This window comes from Microtus pennsylvanicus, chromosome 17 (genome assembly GCF_037038515.1).
Source record: "Microtus pennsylvanicus isolate mMicPen1 chromosome 17, mMicPen1.hap1, whole genome shotgun sequence".
Taxonomy (NCBI): Eukaryota; Metazoa; Chordata; class Mammalia; order Rodentia; family Cricetidae; genus Microtus; species Microtus pennsylvanicus.
This window is the reverse complement of record NC_134595.1, coordinates 4,533,537-4,550,970: the sequence shown is the minus strand read 5'-3', so window position 1 is coordinate 4,550,970 and position 17,434 is coordinate 4,533,537. Positions and strand designations below refer to the sequence as shown.

General features: G+C 41.6%; 1 protein-coding gene across 1 annotated transcript in view; it reads left to right on the top strand.

The window, feature by feature from the left end:
- Positions 1-17,434, top strand: part of Dytn (dystrotelin) — a 61,324-nt gene that overhangs the window by 36,135 nt on the left and 7,755 nt on the right. The window contains exons 10-14 of the mRNA XM_075952102.1: positions 2,207-2,335; positions 3,607-3,751; positions 9,888-9,958; positions 13,609-13,768; positions 15,615-16,104. Of these exons, the coding sequence (XP_075808217.1) occupies positions 2,207-2,335; positions 3,607-3,751; positions 9,888-9,958; positions 13,609-13,768; positions 15,615-16,104 (995 nt within the window). The remainder of the gene's footprint in view (positions 1-2,206; positions 2,336-3,606; positions 3,752-9,887; positions 9,959-13,608; positions 13,769-15,614; positions 16,105-17,434) is intronic.

The window sequence follows — 17,434 nt, the reverse complement described above, 5'->3', positions numbered from 1 at the left end:
ACGTAGTGGCCATCGAGATAATTGCTCCTGAGACTAAAGCTTGGAGGGTTCTGTTAGAACAACTGTCCTGTGAGGGAACCCAGACTTGGGCTGTAGATGAAATTCCTCTTTCTTTTACGCACCTGCACCAAATAGGAAAGGTGTCCCTGTCATTATCTCCCAAATAATTGTTACATTTTTATTTCTTTTATTGTCTTGTTTTGCTTTTTTGAGACCCTGTCTTGATAGGTACCCTAGGCCAGCCTTGACCTCACTGTGTAGCCCAGGCTAGCCTCTTAACTAACCACCTACTTTATTTTGCCTGTTGAGTGCTGAAATTACAGGTGTGTACCACCATTCTTGATGTAAGCTACGATTTTGTGCATATACATAAAAATCCATGTGTGTGTTCACGTGTGTGCAGATGCTCATGTGTGTTCACGTGTGTGCAGATGCTCATGTGTGTTCACGTGTGTGCAGATGCTCATGTGTGTGCAGATGCTCATGTGTGTCCATGTGTGTGCAGATGCTCATGTGTGTTCATGTGTGTGCAGATGCTCATGTGTTTTGAGGCGCATGCTCACATGTCAGTGTCGAGGGCAGAGGAAAAATCTCAAAGTGTTATTCTCTAGGCAAGATCCCCCTTTTCCTTTCTAAAAAAAAAACTACATTTATTTATTTGTATGTGTATGGGTGTTTTGTCTACATATACACGTCTGTGCATGAAGTTCATGCCTGATGCCCATGCAGCCTAGAAGACACTGGAGCCCTGGAACTAGAGTTAGATGTTTGTGAGCTGCCAGATGGGTGCTGAGGCTTGACCCTGGGCCTCTGCTCTCGTTGGTTAAGGAACCCTGGTCTTAACCATTGACCCATGCCCCCCACTTTTGAAACAGCATCTCTCGCTGGCCTGAAACTTGCCAAGTAAAGTGCTGGCTGGCCAGGGAGCCCTGGATCAGTCTCTTTGTCATGCTTGGATTACAAGGGCATGCCACCATGCCAGGCTATTTAAAAGAGGTTCTGTAATCCAGACAAAGAGCCTCATGTTCGCAAGGAAAGCACTTGGCCCCCTGAACTTTTCTCCAGCCCCACAAGGCAGCATTTTTAATAGTCTGCGCTCATCTTTCTCAGGAGCATCAGAATTCATACGCAATTGTGAGCATGTTAGGAATGGAGGTGTAAGAAAACTAGGTGACACAGTTCGGAGGCCCTGAAGCCTGTCCTCGGGACTTTCTTTCTTCCCTTCAGCCCTGTCCTTCAAACGCTCGCCACAGTATTTGTGGGATGAGATAAACAAAGAGAATTGCAAGGGCTATACAACACTAGCGTTTATTTAAATGTATTGTATTATATCCAATCTACTCTGGATATAATAAATATGGTTAATCCTCAAGATAGCATTATGTAATTTTCAACTTGGCCTGGGTCTCAGTGAGTTCAGAAGCTCCGACTGGTGACCAGCCTGAAGAAAATGAATGTGAGCGTTGTAATTTCACAAGTGTGATCATAGGCAAGGAGTTATCCTTGCTATCTATGAAGCTGGCAAATTAGGAATGCCCATCTTCTAAGGTAATGGTTATTGCTAAGTGGCAATACTGGATTTATTTAATAATTCAGCAAGCAATCTGCATGGTAAAGAGCCCCTTCCTTTTGCTATAGATTTACTTTACACAGACTGTTCATATCAGCAAGGATAACACGTTTATTTCTGAGAACATAATTGGAAGTGAGGTGTCAGACATCACCACCCTTATCAAAAATTTTGGTGAGTTCTTATAAGTAATATAAGAAAGAAAATTAAAATGCTGAAAAAGAGAAGATGAAATCAGTTGCATCTACAGCTGATATGCTCTCCAAAGAAACCCTGAGGAACTTAGCAGAAAACACTATAATTAAGGCTTTGAATAACGGTGGAACATAAAACATAGTTGTATAAAATTGATAGCTCTTCACTCTATTAGCAATAACCAACTCGAAATTCTATAAAACTCTCATTTATAGTGCAGTTTATTTTACAAAGAAACTATGCGCAAGTTTAACAAAGTATGAGACCCACATAATAAAAATTATGCTATGGCATTAAGCACGGAAAACAAGACCTGAACAAGAGAAGCATGCAGGAGAGCTGAACGGGATGACTCCAACGGGAGTGTCTTTGCAGCAAAGCTGATACACCATTGCTAATCATTCACAGATCAGCTGATACACCATTGCTAATCATTCACAGATTAGCTGCTCACGCATTCACCCGCTTGCAAATTCTTACGCGTGATCCGCTGCAGCACTTACAGATACCTACAGAGCGGCAGACACAAAGGTGCCCACGCGTGCCTTCCAAGGTGCGCTTCCACCGGAGGTGGGTTTTGCCTCCTCCGTTCAGCTTTCACACTGAACACAAACCTCTTTCACACACCTATTCTGGATCAGGTTTTCCCACTAAGTGGTTTCACTGCTACAAAAAGCCCTCTAGTGTCGTGTTGGAGTACTTCAGGGCTCCTGGGAAGCTGTGATGTCTCTTCATGAGACACTGTGTGTGAGACGAGCTTTATGAACAAAAACTTCAAGGCGATGAGGAAGTAACTACTCCCTGCATCTGATCTCAGACGTCCAACCTCTAGATAGGTAAGAAACACTTGGCACGGACATCTGTTATTTAATACACATAGTGTACGATATTTTGTTAGAGCAGGCAAGTGTTCAAATAGTATCAGATGGAAACATGCTGCTCTCTCTGCCCCGCATACCCACCTCTGACAGATCGGCTAAGCACAGACCAGTCACTCGCCCATATCTTCTCATCACGTCTTAGACTCGCTCCCACTATCTAGCAAAAGCCACTGGAACTGATCTGCTTGTTAAATGTGAGCTCTCGGTGAACAGCAGTTCTCCGCCCTCTCGATGTTTTCTTCATTTGCTCAGATAGAATAACTCAAGATGGTAAAAATGCTTCAAAAATAATTTTGAAGAACGCTTACTAGAACTCTGTAAAATCAAGAATGCCTGGCCTTAGCGTCATCTGTACTCTCCCGAGACAGCATAGCAAACACACAGAATGCTTAGAATTCCTGCTCTGTGATCTGGGCAAGATGACCCAGGAGCCATTATCACTGGATTTCTTTGTATTTTTGTATCTAGACTGGCATGAAGAAGGAAGCATGAACTTTCTATTTATGTTTTTAGCTCTCTCTCTCTCTACCAACTGTACAGTCTGTCTGGAAAAGAACACACGGGAGAAGTGGAACATTATTGCTACTTGATGAGGAAACACTGACCTTGACATCTGATTTGACATTTTAATAAAAAAGGGGCGTGCGGCTGGAGAGACCCAGTAGTTAGGAGCACTTTTTATTTTTACAAAAAGCCCCAGTTTGGTTCCCAGTACCTTTGTGGGATGGCTCACAAATGCCTGTAACTTGAGCTTCAAGACATATAATGCCCTCTTCTGGGCTCTATGGGCATACACAAATGGCATACATGTGTGTGCGTGTGCGTGCATGCGTGAGCGTGACACAAACACACAAAAGTAAATATCTTAAAAAAATACATTTTCCAAAAAAAGTTTTCCTTATTATCATACTTGATCACTAAATTTGCCTCCATATCTTATAAAACCCTACTTTCTAACAGGCTTTGCCTTGAGTATAAAAGCCCTAAAGCCCCAGCGTCTGTGAGGCCATCAGGAGCAGTAAAAGCGACAGCCACAGAACGCCCCCGATACCTGTGTCAAAGACTGCCAACTGCTCCACAAGCGAATGACAACCCACATCATCAGGTGAGTCCAAAACAGAGAGACACCATCACTGAAACACAGCATCCTGGGCACTCCGTGAGCATGGACAGCATCCCGGGCACTCCATAAGCATGCACAGCATCCCGGGCACTCCATAAGCATGCACAGCATCCCGGGCACTCCGTGAGCATGCACCAGGGCTTGGTATAGTATCCCGGGCACTCCGTAAGCATGCACCAGGGCTTGGTATAGTATCCCGGGCACTCCGTAAGCATGCACCAGGGCTTGGTATAGTATCCCGGGCACTCCGTAAGCATGCACCAGGGCTTGGTACAGCATCCCGGCCACTCCATAAGCATGCACCAGGGCTTGGTACAGCATCCTGGGCACTCCATAAGCATGGACAGCATCCCGGGCACTCTGTAAGCATGGACAGCATCCCGGGCACTCCGTAAGCATGCACCAGGGCTTGGTATAGCATCCCGGGCACTCCGTAAGCATGCACCAGGGCTTGGTATAGTATCCCGGCTGTTCTGTAAGCACAGCATTCTGGCTGTACGAAGGCTTGGAAAACCATTATCCAGACCAGAAAGTATTTCCACCATGTTAATGTAAACAATGAAAAATAGGGGGACATACTTTCAATCATAAAATATTACATGTTTTTGTTTGTCTGTTTGCATCCCAAGCTGAACTAGAACTCAAGTCAGTCTTATAGCTTCTGCCTCCAGGGTACTGGGATTACAGATGTGAGCTACCATGCACACCTAGGGATATATAGTTACTGCATTAAATTTGGAAAAATAAGTTAAAAATTAAAAAATGAAAATAATATGTGTACGCATCATTAACATTTCAATCTGCTTCACTCCTTTTGAATATTTTAGTTTAGATCATACTTTGAGATGTGCTGATTATACTGTCAAGTTGTCAATGTAAATTATATTGTGAACATTTTCCATTGTCAGAATTCTTTAAAAACATCTGCATAGTTATTTAAATAGACAGAATGCTATTCATTTAACTCCTGTTTGACATTAAGGTTGTTTCCAATTTTTACTGTAATTAAAAATTTACTATTAAAATTTCCTTTCATTATTCCTTGTGCAGTTACCCCATTATTTCCTTACAATACATTTCTAAAGCAAAATCACCAAAAAGGTCCATGGAAATACGTTCAAGGTTCTTCATGCTTCTTGCAAAATTGCTTTTCAGAAAGGGATACTAGATTATATGCTCAGCAAATGCAGCCCATGAAAGATTAACTTTCGCCACGTTTTAAATTCTGCCGCTTTACAAGAAAGTAAAATATAATTTCACTTGTCTTTATTTTTCCCAAATTGAGTGAGACAAAGCTTTCCTCCAAATCCTGTAGAAGGCAGTTACATTTTGTCCCTTCCTTCTCTTCTGCCCCTCCCACTCTGGTATGTCACTTCGATATGTCAATATAGTTAAACTTTGAATCTCCATTTGTCAGAGACAACCCTGCTTCCTTTAGTCTATGGATGTTTCTATTTCTCTTAAAAATGCTCTCATTATTTTCTTTATAATTTCTTACAGTTTTAGGCTTAGATAGAAAGCTCTCCAGTGAGAAATCAAATGATTCTTTAACTGTATTTATTTTAAAATGTTTTTTTTCTTGACATTACAATTTTAAATCTATCTTGAGTTTTTAAATTCATGGTAAGTGACAACAATTTCCTACTCTTGTTTTTTGTTGTTTAAATAAACCCTGTCCTTATTGATGTCTATGTTATGATTCTGTACACACTAGAATTCTCACTATTGAGGATGAGTTTTATTGTTTCCCACTCAGCTCAATTGCTTCCCATTTTGTTTTTATATGAGAGTATCATTTGAGAGTCTAGCTTTATGATAGTTATTTGTATAATATATAGCAACATTCCTCTTTTATTTTTCAACCACTTTATTGAAGTGTGATGACATATTAAGAGTGGTACATATTTAATGTTTACAGCTAATGAGTGTGAGGACGGGCATACATCCATGCAATCATCACCGCCATCCTGGCCATGAAAGGTCCTCCAGTTCCGAAAGTTTCCTCTGCTCTATTATTGCTCTGATCCTTAGAGTTATTGTTATTGTTAGTGTGGAAGTGAAACTGTTTAGCATTAAAGCTACACTATGATTATATTAGATGTCTCAGACTTATTCATTTTACATAAATACAACCCTATCCCATATATTATCCCCTGCCCATTTTTTCCATTTTTGTTCATATTTTTTATGTTGTTATAAAATAATTATTCTTCTAGAAGAATATTAGAATAGTCATAATTAATGCAGCCTGATCTTCAGGAAGGCCATTAAAGGGTAATCATTTATAACGCTTTTAATAATCAAAGAAAAGAATTAGCTTCCATGTGACAGCTGTGCTGACCTGAGCTGAGCCTGGACTCCAGCCCTAGAGAGTGAGTGCCGTGCCCGCCAGGTGTTCCGTGGGACCCTTCCAGTGAGAAGAGAAAGTGCCCGCCACTGTGTGGTATCACACCTGCCATGTCTTCCTCCCCTCTCCTCACCTTTTTCTTGTTGGCAGTTTCTCTATCCAATTTTATGCAAGTAGTACATTCTGATTGATGTAGAATGTTTTTAGTAGTATGACCAAGATGTGAGTCTGAAGGTTAAAATAATGTGCTTAGAATGTAACCCTTTTCAGCCATAGGATGTGGCCTGTCCCTAGTTCCCCAGCAGTAGCATGTGTGAGATAAACCTTTGCAGGCTTTTTCCTTTGTGTGTGTGTGTGTGTGTGAGGAGGTGTGTATTCATGTGTGTACTCATGTGTATATTCATGTGCGTGTGAGGAGGTGTGTGTTCATGTGTGTACTCATGTGTATATTCATGTGTGTGTGAGGAGGTGTGTATTCATGTGTGTACTCATGTGTATATTCATGTGTGTGTGAGGAGGTGTGTGTTCATGTGTGTACTCATGTGTATATTCATGTGTGTGTGAGGAGGTGTGTGTTCATGTGTGTACTCGTGTATATTCATGTGTGTGTATGTGAGGAGGTGTGTGTTCATGTGTGTACTCATGTGTATATTCATGTGTGTGTGAGGAGGTGTGTATTCATGTGTGTACTCGTGTGTATATTCATGTGTGTGTGAGGAGGTGTGTATTCATGTGTGTACTCATGTGTATATTCATGTGTGTGTGAGGAGGTGTGTGTTCATGTGTGTACTCATGTGTATATTCATGTGTGTGTGAGGAGGTGTGTATTCATGTGTGTACTCGTGTGTATATTCATGTGTGTGTGAGGAGGTGTGTGTTCATGTGTGTACTCATGTATATTCATGTGTGTGTGAGGAGGTGTGTGTTCATGTGTGTACTCATGTATATTCATGTGTGTGTGTGAGGAGGTGTGTGTTCATGTGTGTACTCATGTGTATATTCATGTGTGTGTGAGGAGGTGTGTGTTCATGTGTGTACTCATGTGTATATTCATGTGTGTGTGAGGAGGTGTGTGTTCATGTGTGTACTCATGTGTATATTCATGTGTGTGTGAGGAGGTGTGTGTTCATGTGTGTACTCGTGTATATTCATGTGTGTGTGAGGAGGTGTGTGTTCATGTGTGTACTCGTGTATATTCATGTGTGTGTGTGTGATGAGATGTGTATTCATGTGTGTACTCATGTGTATATTCATGTATGTGTGTGTGAGGAGGTGTGTATTCATGTGTGTACTCATGTGTATATTCATGTGTGTGTGTGTGAGGAGGTGTGTGTTCATGTGTGTACTCATGTGTATATTCATGTGTGTGTGTGAGGAGGTGTGTGTTCATGTGTGTACTCGTGTGTATATTCATGTGTGTGTGTGAGGAGGTGTGTGTTCATGTGTGTACTCGTGTGTATATTCATGTGTGTGTGAGGAGGTGTGTATTCATGTGTGTGTGAGGAGGTGTGTATTCATGTGTGTACTCATGTGTATATTCATGTGTGTGTGTGTGAGGAGGTGTGTGTTCATGTGTGTACTTGTGTATATTCATGTGTGTGTATGTAAGGAGGTGTGTGTTCATGTGTGTACTCATGTGTATATTCATGTGTGTGTGAGGAGGTGTGTATTCATGTGTGTGTGAGGAGGTGTGTATTCATGTGTGTACTCATGTGTATATTCATGTGTGTGTGTGTGAGGAGGTGTGTGTTCATGTGTGTACTCGTGTATATTCATGTGTGTGTATGTAAGGAGGTGTGTGTTCATGTGTGTACTCATGTGTATATTCATGTGTGTGTGAGGAGGTGTGTGTTCATGTGTGTACTCATGTGTATATTCATGTGTGTGTGTGAGGAGGTGTGTGTTCATGTGTGTACTCGTGTATATTCATGTGTGTGTATGTAAGGAGGTGTGTGTTCATGTGTGTACTCATGTGTATGTAGGTGTAGTGACCAAAGAACCTTACACACCTGTATGAGAAAACCACACAGTTTTATTTACTACATATAATTTAAATAATTAAAAAAAAAAACAACCTTAAGAGCCAGTAAAATGTCATAGTGGGTCAGGGCACTTGCCATAGAAACGGGAAAACCTGAGTTCCATGTCAGGAGCCCATTTAAAAGAGGAAAAGAAACTGGCTCTACAAAATTGTCCTATGACCATCACATAGGCACCATGGCACACACATGTGCACATGCACACAAAATTAATTAATTAATTAATAAAAGTTTTAAAAATTTATAAAACAACTTTATGTCTTTTTATGGGAATGGCTCATAAACTATGGTATCTAGCCTATGACTATCATTGTACATTCATATACAAACCTAAAATGTTTCTCAGTTACAGAAAAATGTATCATACAATAACATATGTAATGCAATCCTAATTAATCTTATTAAATAAAAACCTGTAGTCAGATATTAGAGGGTAAAAATTGAAAGATCGGAGAAGCACAGTAGTCAGCAACGAGAGTTCTCACCTCTCCAAATGCTCAGGCCAAACAGGCAAGGTCCTGTCTCTACAAACCCTCAGACTGGATGCCATGAGCTCCTGTCTCCTCCCGCCTTATATTCCTCTCTCTACCCAGCCATATCACTCCTGTCTCCACCTCCCCAGTGCTGAGATTAAAGGTGCTAGAATCAAAGGTCTGAGCTCTGTTCCTTTTTTAAGCCAAGGGTGGCCTTGAACAGAGATCTGCCTGCCTCTCTCCCCTGTGCTGGGTGGGATTAAAGGTGTGTCGTAGCATGAGGGTGCCTGCCTTGTTGGGGTTTCTGTCCTACCCGGTTCCCGCAGCCCCAAAGAAATACACAGAGAGTCCGCATTAGATATAAACTGATTGGCCCATTAGCTCAGGCTTCTTATTAGCTCTTGTAGCTTATATTAACCCATTGTTCTTATCTATGCTAGCCATGTGGCTCAGTACCTTTCACAAAAGGGCAGGTCACATTCTGCTTCTTCAGTGGTCTGGGCTGGACTGCGGGAAGAGCTTCCTTCTTCCCAGAATACTCCTGTTCTCATTGACTCGCTTCTACTTCCTGTCTGGTTGACCCACCTATACTTTCTGCCTGGCCAATCAGCATTTATTTAAAATATGATTGACAGAATATAGACAATTCTCCTGTACCAGTGTGTGCCGCCACTGCCTGGCCTCTATGGCTAACAAGTGTGGCTAGCTCTGTACTCAGATGATCTTTAGGCAAGTTTTATTTGTTATAGCACAAACAAAATATCACTACAAATATGGATGTAAAAGAAGTTTAGTTTTTTTATATTCATAATTTAAATGTCATTTATGCAAAGGCTATGCTTGAATTTAGATGAAAAAAAGCAAGCAGGCCCTGTCACTCAGAAGCCACAGAGTGCACGCCAATAGGAAAGGGCTGCTTAGGTGTGGCCCAACATGTTCTGTGAATGACTTTGCAAGTAGCTATCCGAGAAGCAGCTAACATGGGCAGAAGGCTACTGCAGCTTACTTGTATACTTTAATATCGAATATATATTATATTAATATATAATTAACTCTGCAAATTAGACTGCATGGCTATACTTTTTATAAGTAAATATTTGCATCATTGTTCTTAGACATAAATCCAAACACCAGCTAGTTTGTAAAACACTGCAATTTGTTTTGAAAAGGCATATTATCACCATGCTCTTATGACAACTTTTTAAAATGTGCTTAAGTTCAAAGTAAAAACTCATTCTCCCAATTTCTTGCTTCTCTAGACCATAGTCAGCTTTAAGAAGGAACTGTGGAGGACTCATGACTCCATCAATGCTCTGCACAGGGAAAGAAGGTAGGAGCCACACGTGGATATGTGGGAAGGTAGGAGCCACACGTGGATATGTGGGAAGGTAGGAGACACACGTGGATATGTGGGAAGGCGGGAACCACACATGGATATGTGGGAAGGTAGGAACCACACATGGATATGTGGGAAGGTAGAAACCACAGGTGGATATGTGGGAAGGTAAGAACTTAATGGATATGTGGGAAGATAGGAACTACAGGTGGATGTGTCGGGAGGTAGGAGCCACATGTGGATATGTGGGAAGGTAGGAGCCACACGTGGATATGTGGGGAGGTTTGAGCCACACGTGGATATGTGGGAAGGTAGGAGCCACATGTGGATATGTGGGAAGGTAGGAGCCACACGTGGATATGTGGAGAGGTAGGAGCCACACGTGGATATGTGGGAAGGTAGAAACCACAGGTGGATATGTGGGGAGGTAGGAGCCACAGTAGATATTTGAGAATGTAGGAGCCACATGTGAATATGTGAACAGCAGTTGAGACAAGCCAGGAGCTCTACCGTGAGCTTTTATAAAGACATTTTCTACAGAAAAAAAAATGAAATTCTTTTAAAAAAAATGGAAGAAATAATTTAAGCAAAGAAGCCCATGTTTCAACGTGAAAGCAAAAGGCAACTCAGAGCGGTGCGAGTAGCTCACATATGAATATCATCCAGCTAGCTGCCATGTGGTTTCACCTTTGATCACGGGAGGCCATTACGTGAAAGAAGCAAACACAGAGAGAGGCTGTGTAGATGACGCGGCTGACAAAGAGCTTGGCACAGAAGTGTGAAGACCTGAGTTGGATCCCCAGGAGCCACATGCCACAAGGAGAGTAATTCCTGCAAGTTGTTCGCTGATCTCCACATGCTCACTAAGGCATGTGTGTCCACCTACACAAACAACCACACACATACACACACATACAACCACACACACTCATAGACACATATACACAGCCACACAGCACAACCACAACACAATACACAACCATACAACACAACAACAACCACACATATACATACACAACCACACAACACAACCACAACACACACACATTACCACACATATACATACACAACCACACAACACAACAACAACCACACACACATTACCACACATATACATATACAACCACACAACACAACAACAACACACATACACACACATACAACCACACACACTCATAGACACATATACACAGCCACACAGCACAACCACATAATACACAACCATATAACACAACAACAACCACACACACATTACCACACATATACATACACAACCACACAACACAACAACAACACACATACACAACCACACATACATACCCACATATACATACATAACCACACATATACACACACAACCATACACATGCAACCACATACACACATAGACACATATACACAAACACACACATACATACATACAACCACACACATGCTTAGACACATATACACAACCACACAACACAACCACAACACACATACACAACCACACACATTCACAACCATACAACACAACCTCATACTAAATAATAAATAAATAAAGTAATAAAGTAAAGAAGTAATATAAAATAAAAATTCTTGCCAGGCATGTCAGGGTACACCGTCAATCTTAGGACTCAGGAGGCAGAAATGGGTGGATCTCTGTGAGTTCAAGACCAGACTGGTTTACAGTGGTTTCCAGGACAGCCAGGCCTGCATAATGAGATCCTGTTTCAAAAAAAAACAATCTTAAGTTAGTTGTTTGAAAATAATTTTTAGCTATGTTATTCTCTGTTATGAAATCCATATCTGCTGTCTGCATCATTGGTAGCCTAATAAAGTACTTATCACTACAAAGCATTTAAAAGGATGAGAAAGATTTAATTTAAGAAATGAAAACTGGAGGCTCCATCTCTGCTATATGCATCCTCGTTTTTATTGATGGTTTGTATGAAACTGTAGACAGCAAACCTCTCTGATACATGTGTGGCATGGCATCAAACGCACCCATTAAATGAGCAATTTGAGACCACTAACATTTAATTGCTGGAATAATAGTAGAACAATCGAAAAGGACCTAGGGATTGAAGAGAAGCCCTGCAGATAGAGGTCCAGGTCAGCAGGAAACGCTGAAGGCGACCTGAGGTGGACAGACAACTACAGGCTCCAGGACAGCCAGCTTAAAGTCCCTGGTTGTTTGGTAAGCTCCAGTCTCCGGTCAGACACTGAAAGAGCATCATGCAGCTGTTGATCACTCCTGACTCTTCAGCATCTTCACTCAGTGAAACTGTGTCACTGCACTGGTAACCTTTCTGGGAGCATCTGGGCCCCTGCTGACAGCCTCACGCACACAGAGTTCCGTCTGCGTAGGAACAGAAAGCAGATATGAAACTTTAAGAGGGGCAGATCTTAGGTCATCTGGCAAGAATTGTTTCTTAGATAATATGAACTTGTTAACAGACATTTTCTTGGAAAGCAACAGGCTTCAAACTACCGGAGATAGCTGAAGGGTAAGTTATAGCGAGCACAGCAGCTTATGGAAGAATCCTCCATTTAAAATTTAAAAGAAGTAGAGGGCAGGTGTGGTGGTGTACGCCTTTAATCCCAGTCCTTGGGGGGCACAGGCCGGGGTGGGGGGTCGGGGGATCTCTGTGAGTTCAAGGCCAGTCTGGCCTAAGGAGACTGCTGCACAGTGAGATCCTGTCTTAAATAAACAAACAAACAAGTAAGTAAATAAAAATAAAAGAAAGAAAAATGTTTCGGGTAGGGCTTGATTAGTAATCAAGACAAACACAACTGTGTGGTGTTGACAGCCCTGTCCACACACCTCTGAGGAGGCCGACTTTCTTCTGGAAAATCTACCATATAAAAAAGCTTTGTGCTCCAGCTGTAAATAGGATTTTAGAATCAGGCCTTTTGCGAGACTGGAGTTCAAGGTACCGGCTCAGATGTCTGTGCTTGGGTGGCTGCTCAAGCTGTTATTCCAAGACCCTTTCCAGGCACTCTGACACTTAAGAATTCAAAGACTCAGGTATGGAAGAACCGGAAGACTGTTGCTGTTCACTGTCAGAGCGTTTACTCCCACAAATTTTGCTAATGTGCCAACAAAACTGACAAAGAACAAAGCCGTACTAGTCATATACCTACTATGTGCCAGAACCAGAAAATGGGGTGATAAACAAGGTAAGCGGGTTTCCAGGATTGCAAAACAATGCACAATGAAATGATTTGGCAATGTATAAATAAAACAGAAAGTATATGAGTGTATAAGCTCAGAATTAAGGCCAGAGACTAAATAAAAACTTGTGATCTCACCAAACTTGATTGCAATGGAATACAGAGAAAAACAATACAGAAAAACATATGAAGGAAGGGTCTAGGCGGTGCCAGGGATGAGACTGGGCTTTTGCTTCACAGGGAAGTAATAGGGAAGTCAAAAAGCCTTGTTGGAAGTGTAAAATATATTATCACAGATTGCAGGAAACGAGGAGGTGACTCGAGCAACAACCTCAAAGGACAAAAGCGTCCCTGCAGAGGGCAGAAAGAGCTATTGGTGGAGTCAGATGGTAGTCAGGGCACAGACCACCAACCAGGAGGACCTGCGAAGCTCCAGCTGGGCCGTAGGTGTGAGTTTCCACCCTTACTCAAACCTGTTTCTTTTCCAGGCTCCTCAGAAAACAGTTAAATAGATACAAACTCAAATTGCAAGGTGCATGCACCTTACAAAAAGAACAGAATCGAAGATTTGAAACTAAGATTTGGGAGCTTGCCACCGACCAGGATAACCTGTGGATCAAACTACAGCAGATAAGACAAGACCTACAGGTACAAACGTGAGAGCCACCGGCTACCTGAACTGCCTGGAAATCTAACCTCAAGTCTTCTCTGCCTCTTCTCCTCCCTCTTCCCTCTCCCCAAGTCTTCGCCCACTCCCACCCTCCATACTGAGGAAGCAGTAGAAGCAAGTGCTCCTGCGTAGTGTTTGATCTCAAGCTCTCTTTGTACATTGTTAGAAAAACTTTGAGCACTCCTCTAGGAGCCTTTATCTCTGTGGGTTGTCTCTGCTGCTATTTTTACCCATCAAGGAAGAAAAACACCAACAACTGAGAGGTGTTTGGGAAGTGTTCCAAAAACACAGTCATTAACTAACGGAGATATGAAGTGGATCAACCACACTATGTGTAACATTTTCTGGCCACAGCTGGGTGTTTTTAGAGCCGGCAAGAGTATCAGTGATTTGTTTGCTTTGTTAAACCTCTATAATGTCTGACTTAATGAAAGACAACCCATTTTCCCTCACTGTGAGCAATCTATTGAGAGGTTTGCTTAAGGTATGTGAAGAAATCCAGTCTCACGTAGTGATATAGTTAAAAGAAAGAAAGAAATCTTTCTATAGACTTTCACATAACTAAGATATTATCCACTGACACATCAAACACAAAAGGCAATTGTTTTTTAAAGGATAGGTGCATTATGAAATCTAAAATCAGATCTGTTTCATATTCGGCTTTATTAAAATCCCAGTCAGTGTCCTAGCTGCTCTCTGAGCGGAAATACCCAGGTTTCATTTTGTAGCATATATTGACTTGCTGAGCTAGACTGAGCTTCCTACAGCTTGCCCACTTCATTACACATTTTTTTAAAGAAAGAAAGATAAGAAGATACATTCTCACATCGAGTTTCATCATTGTCAGAAAACAACATTTAAGAACTGAACAGCCATTCCACCCACCCGTGGCAGATACAAGCTTTCTAAAATTTTAATTATTGCTTGAAACCCTGACTGTTACAAACGCCAGCAAATAAAATTAATCATGTTCTTGGCGGTGTCATATTCATTTTCTTCTTCTTTCTCCCTGAGAAAAATCATTACTGACTACCCCGGTCTAACCAGTTATAATCTGTCGGTCTTTCCTTGGCACAAGTGTAACATCTGTTTCAGGATACATCTGGAGCACTGTATGGGTGTTTTCTATTTCACTACACACAGCATTGGAAAGGCCAATTATTAAGAAAATTTGGAACTTTTGCTGTTCCACAGGATAGGAAGTGAAACTGTCTATTTTTAACTGGTTGTGTGAGTTTTTATGTTAATGTCACCCAGATTTCTGCCGAGACAGTGATGTCTACATTTGTTGCTGACTGTGAACCGTGCCTGCACATGTCAGTGTGATAGACAATTCACAGAATGGTTATAGACATAATTTTACCCCACAGACTCCTACAAGAGTTTCTAGAATCCTGAGGACCCTGACTCAACCTTCAAAGCAGTAGAACACATCCTAAGCTTTTGTACCTCCAGCTTCCCGTGAAGTCCCTCAAAACACACTCTGAGGCCTATCATTAAGAGCACATTTTATTGTAGTAATGCATGCTTGTCAATCACCATGAGTACGTTTTCAGAAATTCCTTATGGCACCTTTATGGCCAGACATGCTCAGATCTAGATGTTCCCCCAAATTCTTGGGGTCACTCCTGACACAGTTTACAACAGGAACTATGCCAGTATTACAGAATTTTAAATTTATATTGAACAGCATAAAATAAAATTACTGAAATATTGAGAGCGAAGCAGGAAACATGCCTCCAATGTCTTTGGGATGTTGAAACATAATACATTTGTAGGGAAGGTAAGAGTTATTTCTTCCTAAACAAGTTTTTCTTCACCCAGGCTATGTTGCGACCACTCCGTCCTTCATCTTCATCTCAAAACACAGCATCCAAGATGGATCATTCTTTACCCAGGGATGGGCAATGGGTAGGAGGAGATTATCCCCACATTGAGAGTACCAGTAGGTGTGGTCTGGAACAGGAACTTCTCCCTAATTCTGCCAAGGCTGACAGAAACAGCAAATGTCAAGCAAGTTCAGGGAGAGCTCTGCCAGACACTGAATCCCCAGAGATCATTTTGCAGAGTACCAGGACACAAGGCCGCCCGCAAAGGATGCTAAGCGAAGTCTATAACGCCCCCTCTGATTGCCAAGAGGGACTGCAGGACAATCCCCAGATTCCTCCCTCTGAAGTGAGCAGTCCTGTTCTGGAAACTTCAGAAGGGAAAGAGACAGACCAAACTAGTGAAAGAAGGAATGACCAGGAAGAAGAGGAACTACAAACACTGTTGCCCAGACTCCTGGATGCCTTTGACCCAGACACGCCACCAGGTGAGGTGCACGTTGGGTTTTGTCATTTGAGTTGTTATGTTTGTTGTTTACTGTGTGTATGTGTTGGAGACATGTGTCAGTATGCAGTCCTGGTAGGCACTGAACTGTCTATGTAGACCAAGCTGGCCTTGAATTCTCAGAGATACACCTCTGCCTTGAGGAGTGCTGGTCAGGTAAGGTTTACAGCCGAAAGAGAGGGATGGCCCAGGAACTCAGGCTGCCTGTTAAAACACTGAACTTCATGTGATGTCTCAGTCTTGGAATTTTATTCCTGGTATTGGCTAATTCATAAGATCACCATGAGCACTAAAGCTTATCAATCACGTGAGACTTTACTATAACATCTAGCAATACCGTTAAGCAAATATTTATTATTTTGAAAGTGCAATTGATGTTACTAATCTTACACCATGCATAACTGAGCAGCACAAAGCCACCATTTAAAACTGAGGACAATGATGCTCCTGTTTTGGCATGGCTGAGTGAGGGTTCTCTGTCCTAAGTTGTCTCATGTCCTAAGTTGCTAAGTTATAAAGGCTTTTGGTCCTCTACTAAAACTCTTTGTTTTGTAGGCTCACCATCTTCTTCATAGTTAGAACATATATTTACTGTGGCTAACAGTTTCTCAATAGGAAATCTGTATAATCTAGAGACTTGTGGGTGGGGGGAAATGACATGCGTGTGTGTTTCTGTACCCGAAGAAGCTTTCTCAACATAGTCATGCATTAATATACTAGTTTTCTACAGATACCATACAGCAATACAGAGGAGGAGACTTGAGCAAAAAACAAAGAAAAATGATTAATTTTTTAAAAAAATGGAAAAGGAAACAGAGAAAGACACTAGCTTCTTTTGCAGCCTCTTTCCTTCATTTTTTGGTTATTGTCATCTGTTCATGTCTACATGGCCTTCAGTCTGTGTATACTTACATCCCTCTCTTCTTTTAGGCACACTAGTCATATTTGAATAAGGCCAGCCCAATGACCTCATTTTAACTGAATTATCTTTTTCACACACACACACCACACACACACACACACACGATTAAGAAAAAAAAACCTCTGAGGCCATTCAGTTTTGTAATTATCCCTGTAAAGACACTATCTCTAAATGTAGTCATATTCTGAGGTTCTGGAATTAAAACTTTAAAATATAAACTTGGGGGTTTGGGGATTACAGTTCAGCCTGTGGCATTTGAAAAGGTATGACTTAGACACATAACAAAGTCAGTTCTCTACAGAACCTGGCAGCGTCTGCTCAATGCAATAGAAAGTATTGTAAATAGAGTGGAAGTCACAGTCATGGTCGAAAAGGAAATGAATTTTCAGAG